At 51.4% G+C, this 17,260-nt stretch overlaps 1 protein-coding gene across 1 annotated transcript; it reads left to right on the top strand.

Moving 5' to 3' along the window:
• Positions 1-1,901: 1,901 nt before the first annotated feature.
• Positions 1,902-12,327, top strand: MCM5 (minichromosome maintenance complex component 5). Its single transcript, XM_009902533.2, has 16 exons — positions 1,902-2,221; positions 3,076-3,202; positions 3,302-3,430; positions 3,885-4,057; positions 5,325-5,480; positions 5,583-5,749; positions 6,337-6,508; positions 6,690-6,801; positions 7,571-7,714; positions 8,020-8,085; positions 8,985-9,161; positions 9,265-9,377; positions 9,649-9,777; positions 10,790-10,932; positions 11,494-11,621; positions 12,029-12,327. The coding sequence occupies exons 1-16, from the start codon at positions 2,055-2,057 to the stop codon at positions 12,128-12,130; spliced, it is 2,205 nt and encodes a 734-aa protein (XP_009900835.2). The 5' UTR covers positions 1,902-2,054; the 3' UTR covers positions 12,131-12,327.
• The last annotated feature ends 4,933 nt before the right edge of the window (positions 12,328-17,260 follow it).

Here is a 17,260-nt window from a genome sequence, read left to right as displayed (position 1 = left end):
TCCCAGTTCTGTTTCCACTTAGGATGCATACTATCACATTTCTGAAGGGACAAAATACTTAGCTACAGCTTGCCATTTTCTCCACAAAATTCACTACCAGTCCTGAGAAGTGCCCCAGAGAACACGTCTTAAGGCAGCAACCTTCACGCAGCCCATCAGGCTGTGGCACAGCCACTGCCATTTTTGTGGGGCCGCAGCCACATCACCTGCCTGCCATTGCCCCATGGTAAGTCGGGGAATCAGGGAATTGTTTGGGTTGGAAAAGACCTCCAAGATTATTGAGTCCAACTGTTAACCCAGCACTACCAGGTCACCATTAAACCATGTCCCTCAGTACCACATCTACGCAGCTTTGAAACCCCTCCAGGGATGGGGACTCCATCACTGTTCTGCACAGCCTGTTCCAGGTCTTGGCAACACTTTTGAGGAAGAAATTTTCCCTAATACCCATCCTAAACCTCCCCTGGTGCACCTTGAGGCCACTTCCTCACTTGTTACCTGGAAAGCTTCTTCTCTGCCCTGCCCTCCATGGCCATGGTTTTCTGCTGCACCCCATCCAGCCAGACCAGGCCCAGGCATAGCCCCAGCCCTAGCGATGGAAAATGCTTACAAATTTTAATTATCTTGGGCAGCTTGTGGCATCTCAGCAATTTCACCACATCCTTATTGCCTGTAACTAACAAAGAGTCTTTGCAACTTTACCAGTGAAGCTTCCCCATGCATCTTTCTTTAACTAATGAAGTGTCCTTTGAAACCAGTGAAAAACAATTAATATGGGCTAGGACCTTGGCAAGTGGAGATCTAACGTGTGACAAAGGAACTCAGGAGTCCCAACAAAGTCCAAGCTTTTGAAAGACCATCAAAGACCCTGGAGACAACCCCTCCCAGCTGGAAGACCCCTGCCCAAAACAAACCACACACCATCCGAGTGTGAGAAATTGTGTTGCCTTTAATATTTGGCTTTCGCAGGGACCGTGGGGTTCTGTCGTTGGGCTAATTGGTTGATGATGGTCTGTATTGTGTAGGGCATTGGGAGAGAAAGGTGAGGCGCCAACAGGTCTAAAGACTGGCCAGGTTAAAACTGCAGGTTCTGTCTCAGTCCTGATGGAGAGGGGTGGGAGCGTGCTGGGGAATATATGAATATGTACGTTTTAATATATTAATATGTATCTTTGCCGTCTATATAAGTTCAACCCGTGGTGTTAAGGTGCGCCTCTAGCAAACTCGCTATGCGCCCAGCGCTGTGTTGCCTTTATTTTATAATAAACTGGTTATAAATTTCAGCAATGAGTTCGTTTCTCACACGAGCATGGGTAAGAGAAGCTGGACCTTTAATGAGAAGCAAGTAAGAAACTGCTCAGGCCCCTCGACACCATCAAGCCCCACAAGGACAGTCTCCAGCTGCTCCTACAGCAATACTACTTTTTGTCTCGGTGAGTTAACATTTTTGCCTCCCTCCCGGCCTGCAGCAGCCACGCTTCTCCCACCGCGTCCCTGCTGCCCGCAATGGTTTCTCCCGTTCCCCCCTCCCCTCCTCGCTACGATGGCTCCGCCCGCTCGCCCGCCATTTCGCCTCCCCTTGCTCTTCTCCTCCAGGTTTCGCGCCAAACTGCGCCCGGCAGGCAGAGGGCGGAGCTCCTCGGCCAATCGGCGGCAGAGGCGAGGGCAGCGGGCCCCCAATCCGCGGCGGCGCACTGCAGACGGGCCAATCGGAGGGCGCTGCCGTATCGGCGGCGGCACTCCCCGCGCCGCAGTTTGGTTTCCGCCGCGCTGCTTTTGCCGCGAAAAAGTTGGCGGCGGCTTCCCGGGGCCAGCGAGGTGCGGAGCGGGACTGGTGCGGGACGTCACGCCTGAGGCTTTTGGCATGGGGGATCCCGCGCGGCATTGGGGTTGTGGGAGGAGGATGCGGGCGGTGCGTGGGGTTAGTGCAGCTAGGAATGTGGGGGGAGCGGAAGGGGGAGGCAGCGTCCCAGAAAGCATTTGGTGTGGGGGAGAAGGAGGTAGTTGGGCCTGACCGTGCGCTCTCGGCCCTACGCAGGTGAGCATCGATCATCATGTCCGGCTTTGACGACCCCGGCATCTTCTACAGCGACAGTTTCGGAGGCGATACGCCGGTGGATGAGGGGCAGGTTCGGAAGTCACAGCTGCAGAAGCGGTTCAAGGAGTTTCTGCGGCAGTACCGGGTTGGCACGGACCGGACGGGATTCACCTTCAAATACAGGTGCTGTTGTGACCCCTTCTCCTGTGCCTTACCCACTCTGATCTGCACGTCCGATCATCTCTTAACTCCCTCCTGCTATGCACGTGCCAGATACACTATAGCACCTCAGCTTTTCCCATAGACCCTAGAAAGCTCTCTGTCAGTATAAGTAGTATCATTGTTTCCAGGAAAACTGAGGTCTGGTGTTCCCTCAATTTTTTTAGGCAACCAACCATTGGCAGTGGTAGCAATAAAGGGATCTGAACTGCCAAGCTTGCACCTAGTTCTGAAATTCAAGGTTTGTCTTAAGATTCCAGTGCTTTCTGGTCTTGAGTTTTGTTTGTCCCCATTAAAATCAGTGCAGCACTCACTGCCTTTGTTGCTTTCTGTGGCTGTGAAGGTCCCTTGGTAATCCCTTTGCCTGTGAGTGTTTGAAAACAAAATTGTAAGAGGATATACAGATCTGTCATGCAAGGACCGGGACAGTCTTTCACCTTTCATCTCTGAATTTCATGTACCCTGGCTATTACACTGTTACTTCTCTTTTTGGAGTTATGTTTTTGGTATTGTTCTGCATAGAATTTTTCTAATTGCCTGTCTGGTGTGTACTTAGCCAGCAATTAGTGCTGTGCTTTGCACTATCATTGAAAGCACTGATGTCCCTAGATGTATGCCCACATTTTGGAGTGGGTTTGGGTGAAAGATTTGCCCAGGTCCCCCTACACTTCTCATGGCACTCTCCTGATTTTTCTCGTTTTGCTTTCCAAACTAAGGACTTCTTGCAGAGCCTGCCTTCTCTGCCCCCTGTGTCATAAGGTCATCATGAGTGACTGGTGCTCTGCCCTGCAAACCTTTACCTCTTGCATCCTTTCCAGGGATGAGCTTAAGCGGCACTATAATCGGAGTCAGTACTGGGTGGAGGTGGAGATGGAAGACTTGGCCAGCTTTGATGAAGATCTCGCTGACTATCTGTACAAGCAGCCAGCAGAGCACTTGCAGCTGGTAAGGATGGAGGAGGCTAGCAACCTGGCACACCAATATCATGTCATGAGAGCAATATATTGTAATAATCTCATAATAGCCTAGTTGTTCCTTTTGTAGCTGGAAGAAGCAGCAAAAGAAGTTGCAGATGAGGTCACCCGTCCTCGTCCTTCAGGGGAGGAAACTCTGCAAGACATCCAGGTGATGCTGAGATCAGATGCCAACGCAGCCAACATCCGCAGCCTGAAGGTGAGGGGAAACAGCTACTGCACTGAACAGCAGGTGTCAGGACTTGTTTCTGTGTGGCTGTGATTGCAGGGATGCTTCTGCTGCTTGATTGCATAGTTCAGGATGTGAGTTGTACACTAATTTACAAGCAGAGATACTCTGCAGCTTAAATCTGACTGCAAAAGATGTACTGCTGGTTTCTGCTGTGGGAACATGATTGCTATTAGTCACGTTCTGCATAGTGTTTCCCCCTTTTCTCCCTTGCTTTGAAACTGGCATGGCTTAAGTCATGCAATGTTCCTCTACTACTATAGAGTAGAAGAGTGACATTGTGCAGGCTTTTTGTTCGGGTACCTTAGTCCCATGAATGTGGAAAACTTAGCTAAGGAAGGGCTGTGTTTTTTTAAACTCTTTAGTTTCCCATCCATCCTCCAGTGATCACCTGCTCACCTTTCCTTCACCTTTTCCCTTTCAGTCTGACCAGATGTCCCACCTTGTGAAGATCCCCGGGATTGTAATTGCAGCAACCCCAGTGAGGGCCAAAGCCACCAGAATAGCCATCCAGTGCCGCAGCTGCCGTAACACCATCAACAACATCGCGGTGCGCCCGGGCCTGGAGGGCTATGCTCTCCCCAGGAAGTGCAACACGTAAGGACTGACATAGGCATGTATGCTGCAGGCTGGTGGTGGAAAAGGGGCTGTGTCCCCTCCTTCTGCTCTCCCTCTATCATGCTGCATAGAGTCAATGCCCTGTTGAACAAGGCAAAAGCATCTGCACAGCTCTTTGCCTCCTCCTTTTGTTTTGCCCTTGTATGTGCCTGCACCCATGGCTGGCAGGCTTTAGCTTCATCTGTCTGTAGTCCCCGTGGTTATGGTGCTGCAGGATCAGTGCTGAGGGCAGGGTTGAGCAGCCACGTCCAGGGAGTTCGTTACATCTACAGAGTGCTTCACCTGTTGTGCCTAGAGGTTCATTCCTACCTCCATGATGCCAGCTTACGCTGCTGTCCTAACTTTTGTTAAGTTGTTACCTTTTTCAAACAAACTTCTTGTTTCTATGTTCCATCTGCCCTGGGGCTGTTTCTCTTACCTTCTGTGGGGAAGCTTTGCTACTGACTTTCCAGTCAGGCTTTACAGCTCTTGCTGCCCATGTGCATGGTGAGAGTTAGGGTGCACTGTGCTGCGACCCTCACACCAACTGATCCAGGTGGCTTGTGATTAACAGTGTTTATTTTCTGCTCCTTAACTCTAATGCAGTTTGAGAGGTCTTTGGGACAGGGGTCATTCTTACATGTGGTCTGTACAGCACCTGGCTACTGATCCTTGACTGTACGAGTGCATCTGCACTCTCTTGTTAACCTCCCCAGAATCCCTGTCTGCATGGAGTTAGGCATCAGTAGTGATGTACTAAGACAGCAGCAGGAGGTGGAGGTGCTCCTTGTCTCAGAGAGCTTGTAGTCTAACAAGGCAGATATGTCTCAAGAGACCAGGAGGTTGATGACAGCCTTGTCACATTGCTAATTGCTTTCTCACAAGTAACCACTTAACATTTGCTTTGTGCACAAGGTTATAAAGAAAAATGCTCTGCCATGTCTGTACTGTTACCTTCTGTGTAATTAATGAATTGCCTTCCTCCTGGCTTTTAGCTAGCAGGGGAGAGGGGAGAGGCAGGGTATTCAGGCAAGTATCACCCTGTCTGGGGCTTGTTCTCAGGTCTGCCTTTAGCAGCTGTTGAAGACAAGACAGAAGACTTGGTAAACCTTTCTTTTTGGCCCTGTGTGATTGACCTTCTCATCTGCTCAGCACTGTTTGGAGGAGTAGCTGCTCTGGACTTTGTCACCTCTGTCCTCTCTACAGGAGGGCCCCAGGGATGGCTCCTGAGTACCAGTACTGCTCCCTGATTGATTTTTCTGTGCAGGGAACAAGCTGGCCGCCCAAGATGCCCACTGGACCCCTATTTCATCATACCAGATAAGTGCAAGTGTGTGGACTTCCAGATCCTGAAGCTGCAGGAGGCCCCAGATGCTGTACCACACGGGGAGATGCCTCGGCACATGCAGTTGTACTGCGACAGGTATCTGTATAGTCTCCCTGCCCTTACCCTCAGGGCAAGCAGGTGTTCCGGTGCTATCCTTTCCCTTCCCACCATCCTCTGCTTTCCCCTTCTTCCTCTTAGGTACCTGTGTGACAAAGTTGTCCCAGGGAACAAAGTCACTATCATGGGCATCTACTCCATCAAGAAGTCTGCCCAGAGCAAGACCAGACGACGTGACAATGTGGGCGTGGGCATCCGAAGTGCTTACATCCGCGTGGTGGGAATTCAGGTGGACACAGAGGGCTCAGGTGAGGTCTGCTTTTGATGCCCATGTGCTGTGCGTTGGTAGCCTGGCATTGGGAATTTCCCCTTCCTGAACAAGGTGTTCCCTTGATGAAGACTGTAAGAAATCACAGTCTGAGTTGTTCTCTGCTGCTTATGTAGCAGAAGGTTCAAGCCAGTCCAGGAGTCCAACTTGTCCTGGATGCTCTGTAGTTGTGTCCTGCATGACTTTTTCTCAGGGGTATTAAATAAGCAAGCTTCAGCCTGAGTCCTCCAGGGTATGTAAGTGTGTTTATCTTTTTGATCTAAGTGGCATTCTGCTAAGCCATCCCTGAGGATCTGGGCTGAAGTCAATAGTTAAAATTGAGCTATGTATTTAAAACATGATCCTGACTGTAATTCTCCCTCGTTCCTCCAAAGCTACTTTGGCCAAGACCTTTGCTTTGGTCTCTCAGCCTCTAGGGACACAGCCTACCTTGCTGGGATAGCAAACACCCGCCCTGCCCACTCGCTGGCTTGATGTTCAAGGAGAGATTTTGGTGGTAGCAGGGGCAGTTGTGTTATGTTGATTCAACAGTGAACAAATGGATGTTTTATCTTCACCCCTGTACAGGACACAGCTTCGCTGGCTCCGTGACCCCTCAAGAAGAGGAGGAGCTTCGTCGCCTCGCTGCCATGCCCAACATCTGCGACACCATCTCCAAGAGCATCGCGCCCTCCATTTATGGCAGCACTGACATCAAGAAGGCCATTGCCTGCCTCTTGTTTGGAGGCTCTCGCAAGAGGTGGGGAGAAGTCAGCCTGGTGGAGAGTCCGTGGTGTCAGCAGTGTCATTCATGGCACAAAGCCCTCGTACAGTCTTCAGGCAGTGCTGCCAGATGCCTGTCTGCTGTCAGCAGTGCTTTGTTACCAAAATCAGGTCTCACCATCTCTCCTCCCTCTTTTCTTCCCACCCTGTCAATCCAGGCTCCCGGATGGGCTGACCCGCAGAGGAGACATCAACTTACTGATGTTGGGTGACCCTGGCACAGCCAAATCCCAGCTGCTGAAGTTTGTTGAGAGGTGTTCTCCCATTGGGGTAGGTGGCTTAAGGGGCCTGCTTGTAGTGTAGTTCATTTCTTCCTTCTGCTCCTTGCATAGCACCAAAGACCAGACTGGTTTCAGCAGATACCTGCTCCTGAATCCCCAGCTGTACTGGCTGGGAGAGGTGCAAACTGCCATTTCTAGTGCTAGCCTGGAGGAGGTGGGATGCAGGACAGAGACCAAGGGAGGGAAGGGGAAGCAGGTAATGCCTTTCGTTATGATAGGAGCCAGGGTATTTGCAGATGTCCAAAGCGGTGTTTGGTGCTGCTGTGTATTGTTGAGACTTGATCAGCAGAGAGGCTGAGCTGCTCAGGACAAATGAAGCTGACTGTGTCTCAGGCACAGACCTCCAGGCTGAGCCAAGGCACGAAACTATGTTTTCAACTGTGTTTTCTTGTAGTCTCTATATTAAAACAGCCTCTGACCATGTTGTTCCCTTGGGGGGATGGGGGGAAACAAAGCTAATGCAGCAGCCCATCAAAGAGTGACTCACTCCCTGTTCTGTACTTAATGCCTGTATTTGTCTGCAAGCCCTCTGGTGTGCCACAGCTGCCAGCCTAAGGCTTGGGACTAGGCAGTCTTGCTCTGTACCTGGCAAATCTTCTTTTGGCATGTACTGAGGGCTTTTCCTGGAGACCTTTGTGTTTCCTCCAGCAGCTCTGGACTCAGTGCTGGGAGTGCTTTGTCCTCAAGCTGGAGCAGTGGGCTCCTGAGACCTGTGGTGACTGACATGCTGTCCCCTTTCTTGTCCCACATGCTTCTAGGTGTACACCTCAGGGAAAGGCAGCAGTGCTGCTGGCTTGACAGCTTCGGTGATCCGCGACCCTGCCTCCAGGAGTTTCTTCATGGAGGGAGGAGCCATGGTGCTGGCAGATGGGGGAGTGGTGTGCATCGATGAGTTTGACAAGGTACCTGGGGAGCTGCCTGTGTGGTAGCAGGGAAGGGACCCCTTGGGCTGCCAGTCTCTCCTGGGAGAGCCCAGAGCTGCAGGAGAAAGCGTGACTGTCCTGAGACTGCCTCATTTTCTTTTGGGGAAGGTTGGGGATGGGACTACAGGGAAATTTTGGTTACATTCTGTCAACTTGTGCAGACATCCTCACAGAGTTTTACCTAGGGGGTCAGCATCAGTGGGTGTGCAGCTGAGGTCCAGCAGAGGGGACTGATGAATTTTTTTTTACCTCCTTACCTCATTTGTCCCACCATGGATGACAAGATGCGAGAGGATGACCGTGTGGCCATTCATGAGGCCATGGAGCAGCAGACCATCTCCATTGCTAAGGTGAGCTGCTGGCACAAGTCATGCTGTGGTAGGAGCCTGACTTGCCACTGGGTTTCCCTGAGAGCCAAATGCTGATCTTTTGCCAGAGATGCCCATTTTAGAGTCTAGGCAGCGGTCTTAATGGTTACTGGTTTCTTTGATCTGAGACAGGTCAGCTCTGCCTGCAGGTTTTGAGTTGTGTTCTCCAGGCAGACTGAACTTCAGCAGGACTGAAACAAGCTCCCTCTGTTCTCTCTATCCTCTGCTCCTCTAGATTTCATAGTTCGGCTGATGTCCTTGTGTCACAGTCTGATGTCACTCCTTTTTCTTCCATCCCACTGCTTTCCACTCCCTCAGAAGATCTACAGAAACTGTAACATCCTGGTGCCAGGTCTTCTCTCAAATCAGTTTCTCTTAATTTCCCTTTGGTAGCACCTCTGCTTCCTCCTGGTCACCTTGGCTAGCCCCTCAGTCTGGTAACAGAGCATGCACCATGATGTTTTGTTGCTGTTCCTTTTTGCTCTGCTACCTGCAAACCCGTGCTTTGCCCTTGGGTCTGCCTATAGGGACTCACCCCTGACAGCCCAGTTTCTGGCTCAGATTGCAAACATGGAGTGGGGTCTTGTGTGTCCTTGCCCTTGACACGAGGTTTTAAATGGAGTTGCTCAGTGCTGGTGTCTCAGCTGAAGCCAGTCTTTCTCTAGAGGGACATGTGGGTCCAGCCCCGTGTAGCTCGTGCTCCTCTTTGTGGAACCATTACAGAGCAGATGGATGCTACTTAAGGGATTTTATTCAAATGCAAGTAATAGAGGATGAGTCCTTGCAATCTGCTTTGGACCTTTCACTAGGAATTAATAGCCTACTAGCCCTGTGGTGACTTGGAGCAGGTCGTGACCCCCTGTTTCTCCTTCCCCCTGCAGGCAGGAATCACAACCACACTCAATTCCCGCTGCTCTGTGTTGGCAGCTGCCAACTCTGTCTTTGGGCGTTGGGATGAGACCAAGGGCGAGGAGAACATTGACTTCATGCCCACCATCCTGTCCCGGTTTGACATGATCTTCATTGTCAAGGATGAGCACAACGAGGAGCGGGACATGGTCAGTTGGGGCACAGGGGTGTAGCTGGAACTTGTAGCGCCCTGTTTTCCTGAGGGGGAGGCGATGGGGTTTCCAGCTGCCTGACTGCCCTCTGCTCTCCTAGACGCTGGCCAAGCACGTGATGTCCTTACACGTGAGCGCCTTGACGCAGACCCAGGCTGTGGAGGGCGAGATCGAGCTGAACAAGCTGAAGAAGCTCATCTCCTTCTGTCGGACGTGAGTGAGAGAATCACAGAATCCCAGGCATGACGTTTTAGCAGCATGTGGGCTGCACGGTGGGAGGCAGTGCTGGGAAGCAAACTGTGCAGCTGGCGTTTGCAAGTGCTCTGGGTGACCTTTTTTAGAGTCCTGCCTTGAAGAAAGGCCAGCCAGAGCAGCTCACAATAGTGGGCAGTGTAGCCCGAGGAAGCGAGGGGCACGCAGGGATCCTTCTGCCCGTGGTACTCTCCTTGGTGGCAGTGCCTGCAGCTCCTGTCTTGTGTTGCAGGAAGTGTGGCCCTCGGCTGTCGGCGGCCGCGGCAGAGAAGCTGAAGCACCGCTACATCCTGATGCGGAGCGGCACTCGCCAGCAAGAGCAGGACAGCGACCGCCGCTCCAGCATCCCCATCACCGTCCGGTGAGAAGCTCACACAGTCACAGCAACATTCAGCTTGGAAAAGACCCTCAGGGTCCAACCCAGAACCCTACTCTACAAGGTTCACCCCTAAACCATATGCCCAAGCACCACATCCAAACCACCTTTAAACACATCCAGGGCTGGTGACTCGCCCACCTCCCTGGCAGCACATTCCAAGGCCTGGCCACTCGTGCTGGGAAAATTTTTTTTCCTAATGTCCAGTCTAAACCTACCCAGTCATAGCTTGAGGCCATTCCCTCTTGTTCCCTCACTAATTACCTGTGAGAAGAGACCAGCACCTGCCTCTCCACAATGTCATTTCAGGGAGTTGTATACAGCACTGAGGTCTGCCCTCAGCCTCCTCTTTTCCAAACTATACAGCTCCAGCTCCTTCAGTCACTCTTCATAAGACTTATTTTCCATGCCCTTCTCCAGCTTTCTTCTGCACTGGCTCCAGCACCTTCATATCTCTCCTATACCGAGGTGCCCCAAACTGGACACAATACTGGAGGTGTGGCCTTGCCAGAGCTGAGTACAAGGGGATGATCACCTCCCTATTCCTGCTGGACACAGCATTTTTGATGCAAGCCAGGATGCCACTGGCTTTCTTAGCCACTTGGGCACACTCATGCTTGCTCATATTCAGTTGCCTGTTGATTAGAACCCCCAAGTCTCTTTTAGCCAGACAGCTTTCCAGCCATACTTCTCCAAGCCTGTAGTGTTGCTTGGGGTTGTTGTGACCCAAGTGCAGCACCTGGCATTTGGCCTTACTGAAGTTCATCCCATTGCTGGTAGTCACCTGGGGTAGCCCAGGAAGGTAGTTAGTGGCATGCCAGTGTTTGGGAGACCCCTTTGTCAAAAGGAAAAACACCGAAGGTGCCACAGGGGCAGTGAAGAAGTGCCTGGAGTGGGGTAGGAGAATGGGGTAGGTGGGGGTGACAGGGGTTAAGGGGAAGCAAGAAGACCTCTTGGAGCCACTGTAAAAAGCAGGAAACATCTCCTTTGGCCACAGGCAGCTGGAGGCCATTGTGCGTATTGCTGAGTCCCTGGCGAAGATGAGGCTTCAGCCCTTTGCCTCTGAGGCAGATGTTGAGGAGGCCTTGCGGCTCTTCCAGGTGTCCACACTTGATGCAGCTATGTCAGGCAACCTTTCAGGTGAGAGGGTGATGCTCTATGCTGGGGACAGGAGGGATATTCTAGGCCTGACTGCTTGGGGCAAGGAGAGACAAGCTCCCATCCCAGGAGCAGTCTGGCAGAGGCCAGGGGTGGGCCTGCTTTCTGAGCAAAGGCAAAGCAATGCCTGTAACAGTAAGGAGCCATCATAGCCGTGGGGCTGTGGGTCACAGTGAAGGCAGCAACAAATGACGCCAAGGGTCTCTACCTGTGCTGGCCGAGGGATGGCAGTCTGACCTCTTGTGGTCCCAAAGGCAGAGTGCTGGAAGCAGTTTCCCAAACTGTTTATTCCCCAGCATCTTTCCTTACGGGGGTGGAGACAATGTTTCCTTGGGAGGCAGTGTGGTGCAGAGGATTTGAAGGAAGCTCCAGCAGTCAGTCTGCATCCAGCTGTGTCTTTCGAGCTACACAAGCTTTAATGTTGGATTTGCTCATGGGTTCCTAGGTTCATGAGGTTTGCTGCAGGTGTAGTGGGAGACACAGGAGGTGGGCACTGTGGCTTTCATCTGGGTGGCACTGCACTCATCCAGCCTCTCCCTGCAGGGGCAGAAGGCTTCACGACGCAGGAGGACCAGGAGATGCTGTCCCGCATTGAGAAGCAGCTGAAGCGCCGCTTCGCCATCGGCTCCCAGGTGTCGGAGCACAGCATCATCCAGGACTTCATTCGCCAGGTGGGCCTGGGTCCCTGGGGAGGATCGGGCTGTGTCAGCAGGGGCCCCAGGCTGCTGCTCAGGTGGTGAAACCCATTCCCCAAGAGGAGGCTGGAGGCCATTTTGGTCATAACGGCTTTTGAAGCTGGGAGGAGTGTGCCATTGCAGATTTTGAGAGGAAGAACTCATTTTTCTGTAAAAACACTGAGTTTTGGGGCTGCTCTGGTATGTTGGGTCCCTACCCTTGAAACCAGAACCGTTTGACTTGGGAGACTGGCTGCACTCAGGCTGAAATTATGAAAGGGAAAAGGAGCTGCCAGGCTCCCTCCCTCCAGAGAGCGCCAGGCTTTAGCAAAGCTTGCAGGTTCTCCTGGGCTCTGGTGAGCTGTTCCCTGCTGACTCACTTCCCTCTGCTCTTCTGTTTCCAGAAATACCCAGAACATGCCATCTACAAGGTGCTGCAACTGATGATGCGGCGAGGGGAGATCCAGCACCGCATGCAACGCAAAGTCCTCTACCGCATCAAGTGACCTCCCTGTCCTACACGTGAGGAGGGGCCTGCTACCACCTGACATGGGCTCGTGTGCCCCCTGGGGGCAGAGCCTGCTCCTGGGAGACTTTCCTTGGGGAGCCAAACAGCTCAGGGCCTCCCTCTTGAACCATGCTTTGGGGTGCCCAGGATTGCCCTGGGGTGCTCTGATCCTCTGCCACTTTGATGTTTCTGAGTTCCAAAAGCTTTTAGTTTGTATTAAAATAAAAACTGATAGTGCAAGCCCAGGATCTTTGGCTGCCCAGGGGTACAAAGGGGATGTATCTCCTTCCTTTGGAGTTGGTGCAGGAGTGGAAAGGCATCCCTTCTGCTTGCCCTGTGTTACCCACTGCCCAACACCCAGCCTGGAGACTTGAGGTAGGACACAGCCATGGGGGCAGCACCAGCAGCCCTGAAAGCAGAAACTCATTTCTTGCTTGGGGTTTGATCTGTCTGTTAAGGCATAAATCCTGTTTGTGCTCAGCCATTACTTTACCTAACCACTGCATGTAGGCTGCTGCCCTCTTTCCCATCTTGCCAGCAGCAGTGCAGGAAATGACCTGGGGTTCCCTGCTTCTAAGCTGCTCTTTGCCCATCCCTCCCCTTTTCCTGCTGCAGCAGGCAAACGCTTTACCCTGTGGTGCGAAGGGCTGTGTGACAGCCTTGCTGGAGGCAGGGGCAGGGCCAGTCCCCTACTTGCCTCAGTTGATGTCAAAGAGCTTTATGCTCTCCTCATACCTCTGCCACTTTGTGTACTGGCAGCCAGGGGGAGGGATTCCCACTCACCCCAAGCCTCCCCTGGGCTTTCTGCTCCAGCATACATGTGTACAGCCACTCACCCATCTGCATTTGCTGTATGACCTCTCACTTGTCAACCTGCAGGTTTCTGGCATTTCTAGCAAACTAGTATTGGTCCTCTCAAGTGTCTTCACAAAGATGTGAGGTGTGGGAAGGTCCCTGCCCTTGGCAGCTTGGTTGTGCAAGAGTAATTGGGAGGGGAGTCTGAAGACAGGGCAGCGTTGGCCATGGCAGGCAAGCATAGCTGCTGCCAAGTCTGCAAGTGACCTTCAGAATGAAAGCACACCCCAGGAGAGACTTCATTAGAAAAAGAAACGTTCAGGGCCAGCAGAGGGTACCAGAGCCTCGAGGATGCTGAGCTGTGGCGCTGCACACAGTGCTGCCTCTGAGTTGGGAAATGAGGAGGTCCCTTCGGTGTGATGAGGTGCTGGGTGCTCCAAGCCTGGCAGCTGTAACACAAGGGCTGGCCTTTGCTGCAACCCCTGTGGGGGTTTGACAGCCTCCTGTTCTCCATTGCAACCCTGTGTGGGTGTTCTGAGAGGCACACAATGCACTCCTGCCGTGGCTGGAAGTGGTTATGGGGTTGAGAGTCTGTCTGGACCCAACGGTGTAGCAGTGGCCCTGGTGAGACTAGCTACAGATTGGAGAAACACATCTTATTCTTCTGTTTCATGGATGGCTGACACTTGTGGAGGGTTGGAGGGGGGAGAAGCAGGTGCCAAGCATCTCACAGCACTTTTGCTGGGGTAAAAGTGGGCACCCTTCTAGTCTCTTTTAAAAATAAAAGACCCCACCCTTCCCTTCACTGTTCCTTGTCTGGGAGGCAGGGTGGACTAAGAAGCTACCCGAAGCTACAGCTCTATGAAGAGGGTCAGCTTCATGGAGGAGGAATAAGTGAATGCTGGAATAACAGAGTTGCATCCTCAGCTGGAGACTGAAGTTTCCAGAACTACCAGTGCCTGTTTGAAAGCATCCCACCTCCTAGCAGGCTTCTGTGCCCTTGCTCAAACACTTCATATACTGCAGCATCAGGAGGTGGCCCATTAGAGCAGGGTCAACATGGCCCTGAAGCAGCAGCATGGTGCTCCTGCCAGGTGCTGTAGCCCATGCAGCACTCTGGTAACACATTGTACATGTCTCTCATCTACCCTGCCCTTGGTTTAGAGATGTAGGCAGTGCCTGTCTATGGTCCTTCCAGAGGTGCAGCAAGAGCAAAGCAAACAAAGAGGTGAGTATGGGACTGGTACCCACAGCCTGCTGTTAGAGCTGCCTCTGGAAGAGGCCTCCATTCTCAGGCTTGGAAAGATCACTCAACAATGGAGCGGGGCTGGATGAGGAAAGTGTCCTGGGAAGGAGATGAGGGAGAGGAACGCAGTACAAAGGGCTCCATCTCCTTTTTTGTCTGGTTGGATTGGGATTTTTTTCCTTACTTTTCCCTTTTTCTCTTTTCCTCTTTTCCTTTTCTTCCCTCTTTTTCCCCTTTTTCTTCCCCCTCCTTTTTCTTCCCCCTCCTTTTTATTTCCCCTTTTTTCTTTTTTTCCCGTTTTCTTCCCCTCCCCTTCCCCCCCTTTTATTTTTTTCCTTCCCCCCCCCCGTTTTTTTCCCATTTCCTTTTTTCCCCTTTTTCTTCCCCCCCTTTTCTCTTCCCCCCCCTTTTCCTTTTCTTCCCTTTTTCCTTCCCCCCCCCCCTTTTCCTTTTTTCTTCCCCCTTTTCCTTTTTTCCCCTTTACCTCTATCTGAAAACATTCCCTAAGCCTTTCCTCATAATCTGTGCTCTTTGCTCCTGGCTGGATTTCAGCTGCTGACGTGATGGTCATGTGAAGCTCAGGTTTTAAAAGAGCCAACATCTCAAGGTACATCAAGCTATGCTGGGCGTTGGCAGGTGTGGAGGTTGGAAATTCTTTTTGATATTTCTTTTTTTTGGGGGGGGTTGTTTTCATGATATGATAGGGAGCAGAGGTATATTTCTGTGACGTGGATCGGGATGATTGATCTCTTCGTGCTATGTAGTGTGTTGATTATATGGCACGTGGTTATGTAAGCGTACGTAGAGCTTGAAACAATGCTGTTTAGCAATTAATGATATGCAGCTCTGTCACAAGAAGTGGAGCTGGGGCAGGTGGAGCTGGTGTTATCTTTGAACTTGAGATCATCGACTAGTAACGGCTTGTTTTGAACGCTGCACTGCAGATGGAAATGTCGTGAGGAATAGCAGATCTCGGGTCGATCCATGGCCATATCTGCTTGACAAAGGACTCCTGGTGAAGAAGACCAGATTTTTCCTCAAATGATAGCTACTTGATAATGGATTAGTCAGCCTCCTGGTGAAGGTGTCTTTTATTGGTCATCCCTGAGGTTCTGGGATGCCGAGACTTTGGACAAATTCCCTGCCTAGGTGTTCTGAATCCAGTGCTAACAGAGAGAGTAAAACAGCTAGAATGAGCCACTTCACATCTGAGCAGTGCAGCATTCCCTTACCAAGCCTATTGACATGGCCTTGTCCATTCCTTACCTCAGTGCTGTGTCACTGACACACGAGGCCCCTTGGTTTGTCTCTCTGGGAACTACAGCTGTAGTGCAACCACCCCAAAACAAGGATGCTCAGGTGCCTCTGATTCAAAGCTTGGACTGGTGGAGGAGCTAACCACAGCTTGCCCCTGAAGAACTTGCAGGTTACATGCAATTCTGCATAAAATGTGTTAATCTGTGTGAGGGGAGGTTCTTACCCCAAAGAGATCCTGTGCCTTGCCAGCTTTTCTGGTTCTCTATGGGAGGGCTGGGTTTGGATTCATCTGACCAGGCATCAGGTGCTGTGCCTGGACAAGATGTGCTCTGTTTCAGTGCAAGGGAGTCAGCACTTCCAGACACCAAGTTGTTTTACCCAATGTAAATGTTTAAAAGAAACCAGAGAAGCTGTGCCATAATTGCATTTGTTTTCTCTCTGTTGAGTACAGAAGGAGGTCAGGGTAAATAGACTGAGCAGGTATTTTTGCATCATAGGCATCTCAGAGTGGGGAGATGTGCAGTGTCTTTCCTTCCCTGCATACTGCTCTGATGGATTGGAGAAAGGATTTGATGAAGGCTCGCTTGCTATGGATGTCTTAACTCTGGACAACTTCACTAGGTTTGAGTCCTTTTTCTCATACACCAAGCTCACCAGAGTATCTCTGTGGAAGTGTCAGTGGAGTTGTAGTACGGGGAAATCCAGCAAAGCTGAGTCATCACATCTGCACCGCTTGGATCTCTTCCATCTCCGTGTAGGATGAGCACTGTTGCAATGCAGCAACATAACCTCTGAACGTGTTGTGAGTGTCACTTCCTCCATAAAATAAAACAAAACCAAACTGCAGAATCCAGATTGCTCAAGGATGTGAGATAAACACTGGCAAGTAGTATATGCTGATCTGGGCAATGTGGGAAAAGATCTGAGCTGGTCCACCAAGCACTGACCTCAGACAAAGGAAGCCGAGGCTCCTTCCCCCTTTCTGCTACTGACTTACTGGGACAGTTGAGCAAGCACATTTATCTCCTTGCCTGTCCTGGGTAATAAAGTTTTTGAAGCACAAACCCCCTCTTACCATGATTTCGTGTAGTTTCTGGCACAACAGTATCCTAATGTCAGTAGTAGATTCTACCTGCTGATATAAATAACATCAATGTGTTCTAGGGCCCCTCCAGCCCTTGCCAAGCTGAGAGCCAAAGCAAAGAAGCAAAGAAATCCCTGTGCTGCACTCTGTATGGTGCCAGAAAATACAAAGGGAGAAGTCTCCAGGAAGGAGACTTTGGATGCTGCTATGACATCACCCTGTGGAATGGCACAGGTCAGGGTGTCTGTGATAGGGTGTGCTGGACAGAGATATCTCATGCTGAGTTTCAAGTCCATTAGGAACTTTAACTAGTAGCCCATCTCCCCTAATTCCAGGCTAGGTCCCTTCAAAATCCCACTCACTTTCCCAACACTGTGAGGTACAAGTGGCTGCTACAGCTCTTTGTCCCTTTTTGCCCATTCCTTTCCTCCCTCCTGCACATCTCTGCTCCAAGACTCTCCCAGCAATAACACCCCATTTATTTCCTCCTCCTCCACCTCACTGCATGCCTCCTGTCTGCTCTTTTTCCTCTGCATGGTCATACCCTCCTATTCCCCTTCTTGGACATTGTGATCAGCTCCTGGCCACTTTGCAGTGAGTCCAGCACAAGCCTCCCACTTCTGTTTTCAAGCCTGCTGGCTTGACAGGCAGGCAGGACATCAGGGTATAACATGCTCAATCAGCTCTCAGGGCTGCCTGTTAGGAACAGGACACCAAGGGACACGCACCAGAGAATGTCATCTGGA

This window comes from Dryobates pubescens, chromosome 15 (genome assembly GCF_014839835.1).
Source record: "Dryobates pubescens isolate bDryPub1 chromosome 15, bDryPub1.pri, whole genome shotgun sequence".
NCBI lineage: Eukaryota > Metazoa > Chordata > Aves > Piciformes > Picidae > Dryobates > Dryobates pubescens.
This window is presented reverse-complemented; position numbering and strand designations above follow the sequence as displayed.

Bases quoted from the DNA above. Each gene is read 5' to 3' on its own strand.
- MCM5 (XM_009902533.2), top strand. From the start codon at position 2,055: ATGTCCGGCTTTGACGACCCCGGCATCTTCTACAGCGACAGTTTCGGA. The intron at 6,802-7,570 runs GTAGGTGGCTTA...ACATGCTTCTAG, and splicing joins AGAGGTGTTCTCCCATTGGG to GTGTACACCTCAGGGAAAGG. The intron at 7,715-8,019 runs GTACCTGGGGAG...ATGGATGACAAG, and splicing joins GCATCGATGAGTTTGACAAG to ATGCGAGAGGATGACCGTGT.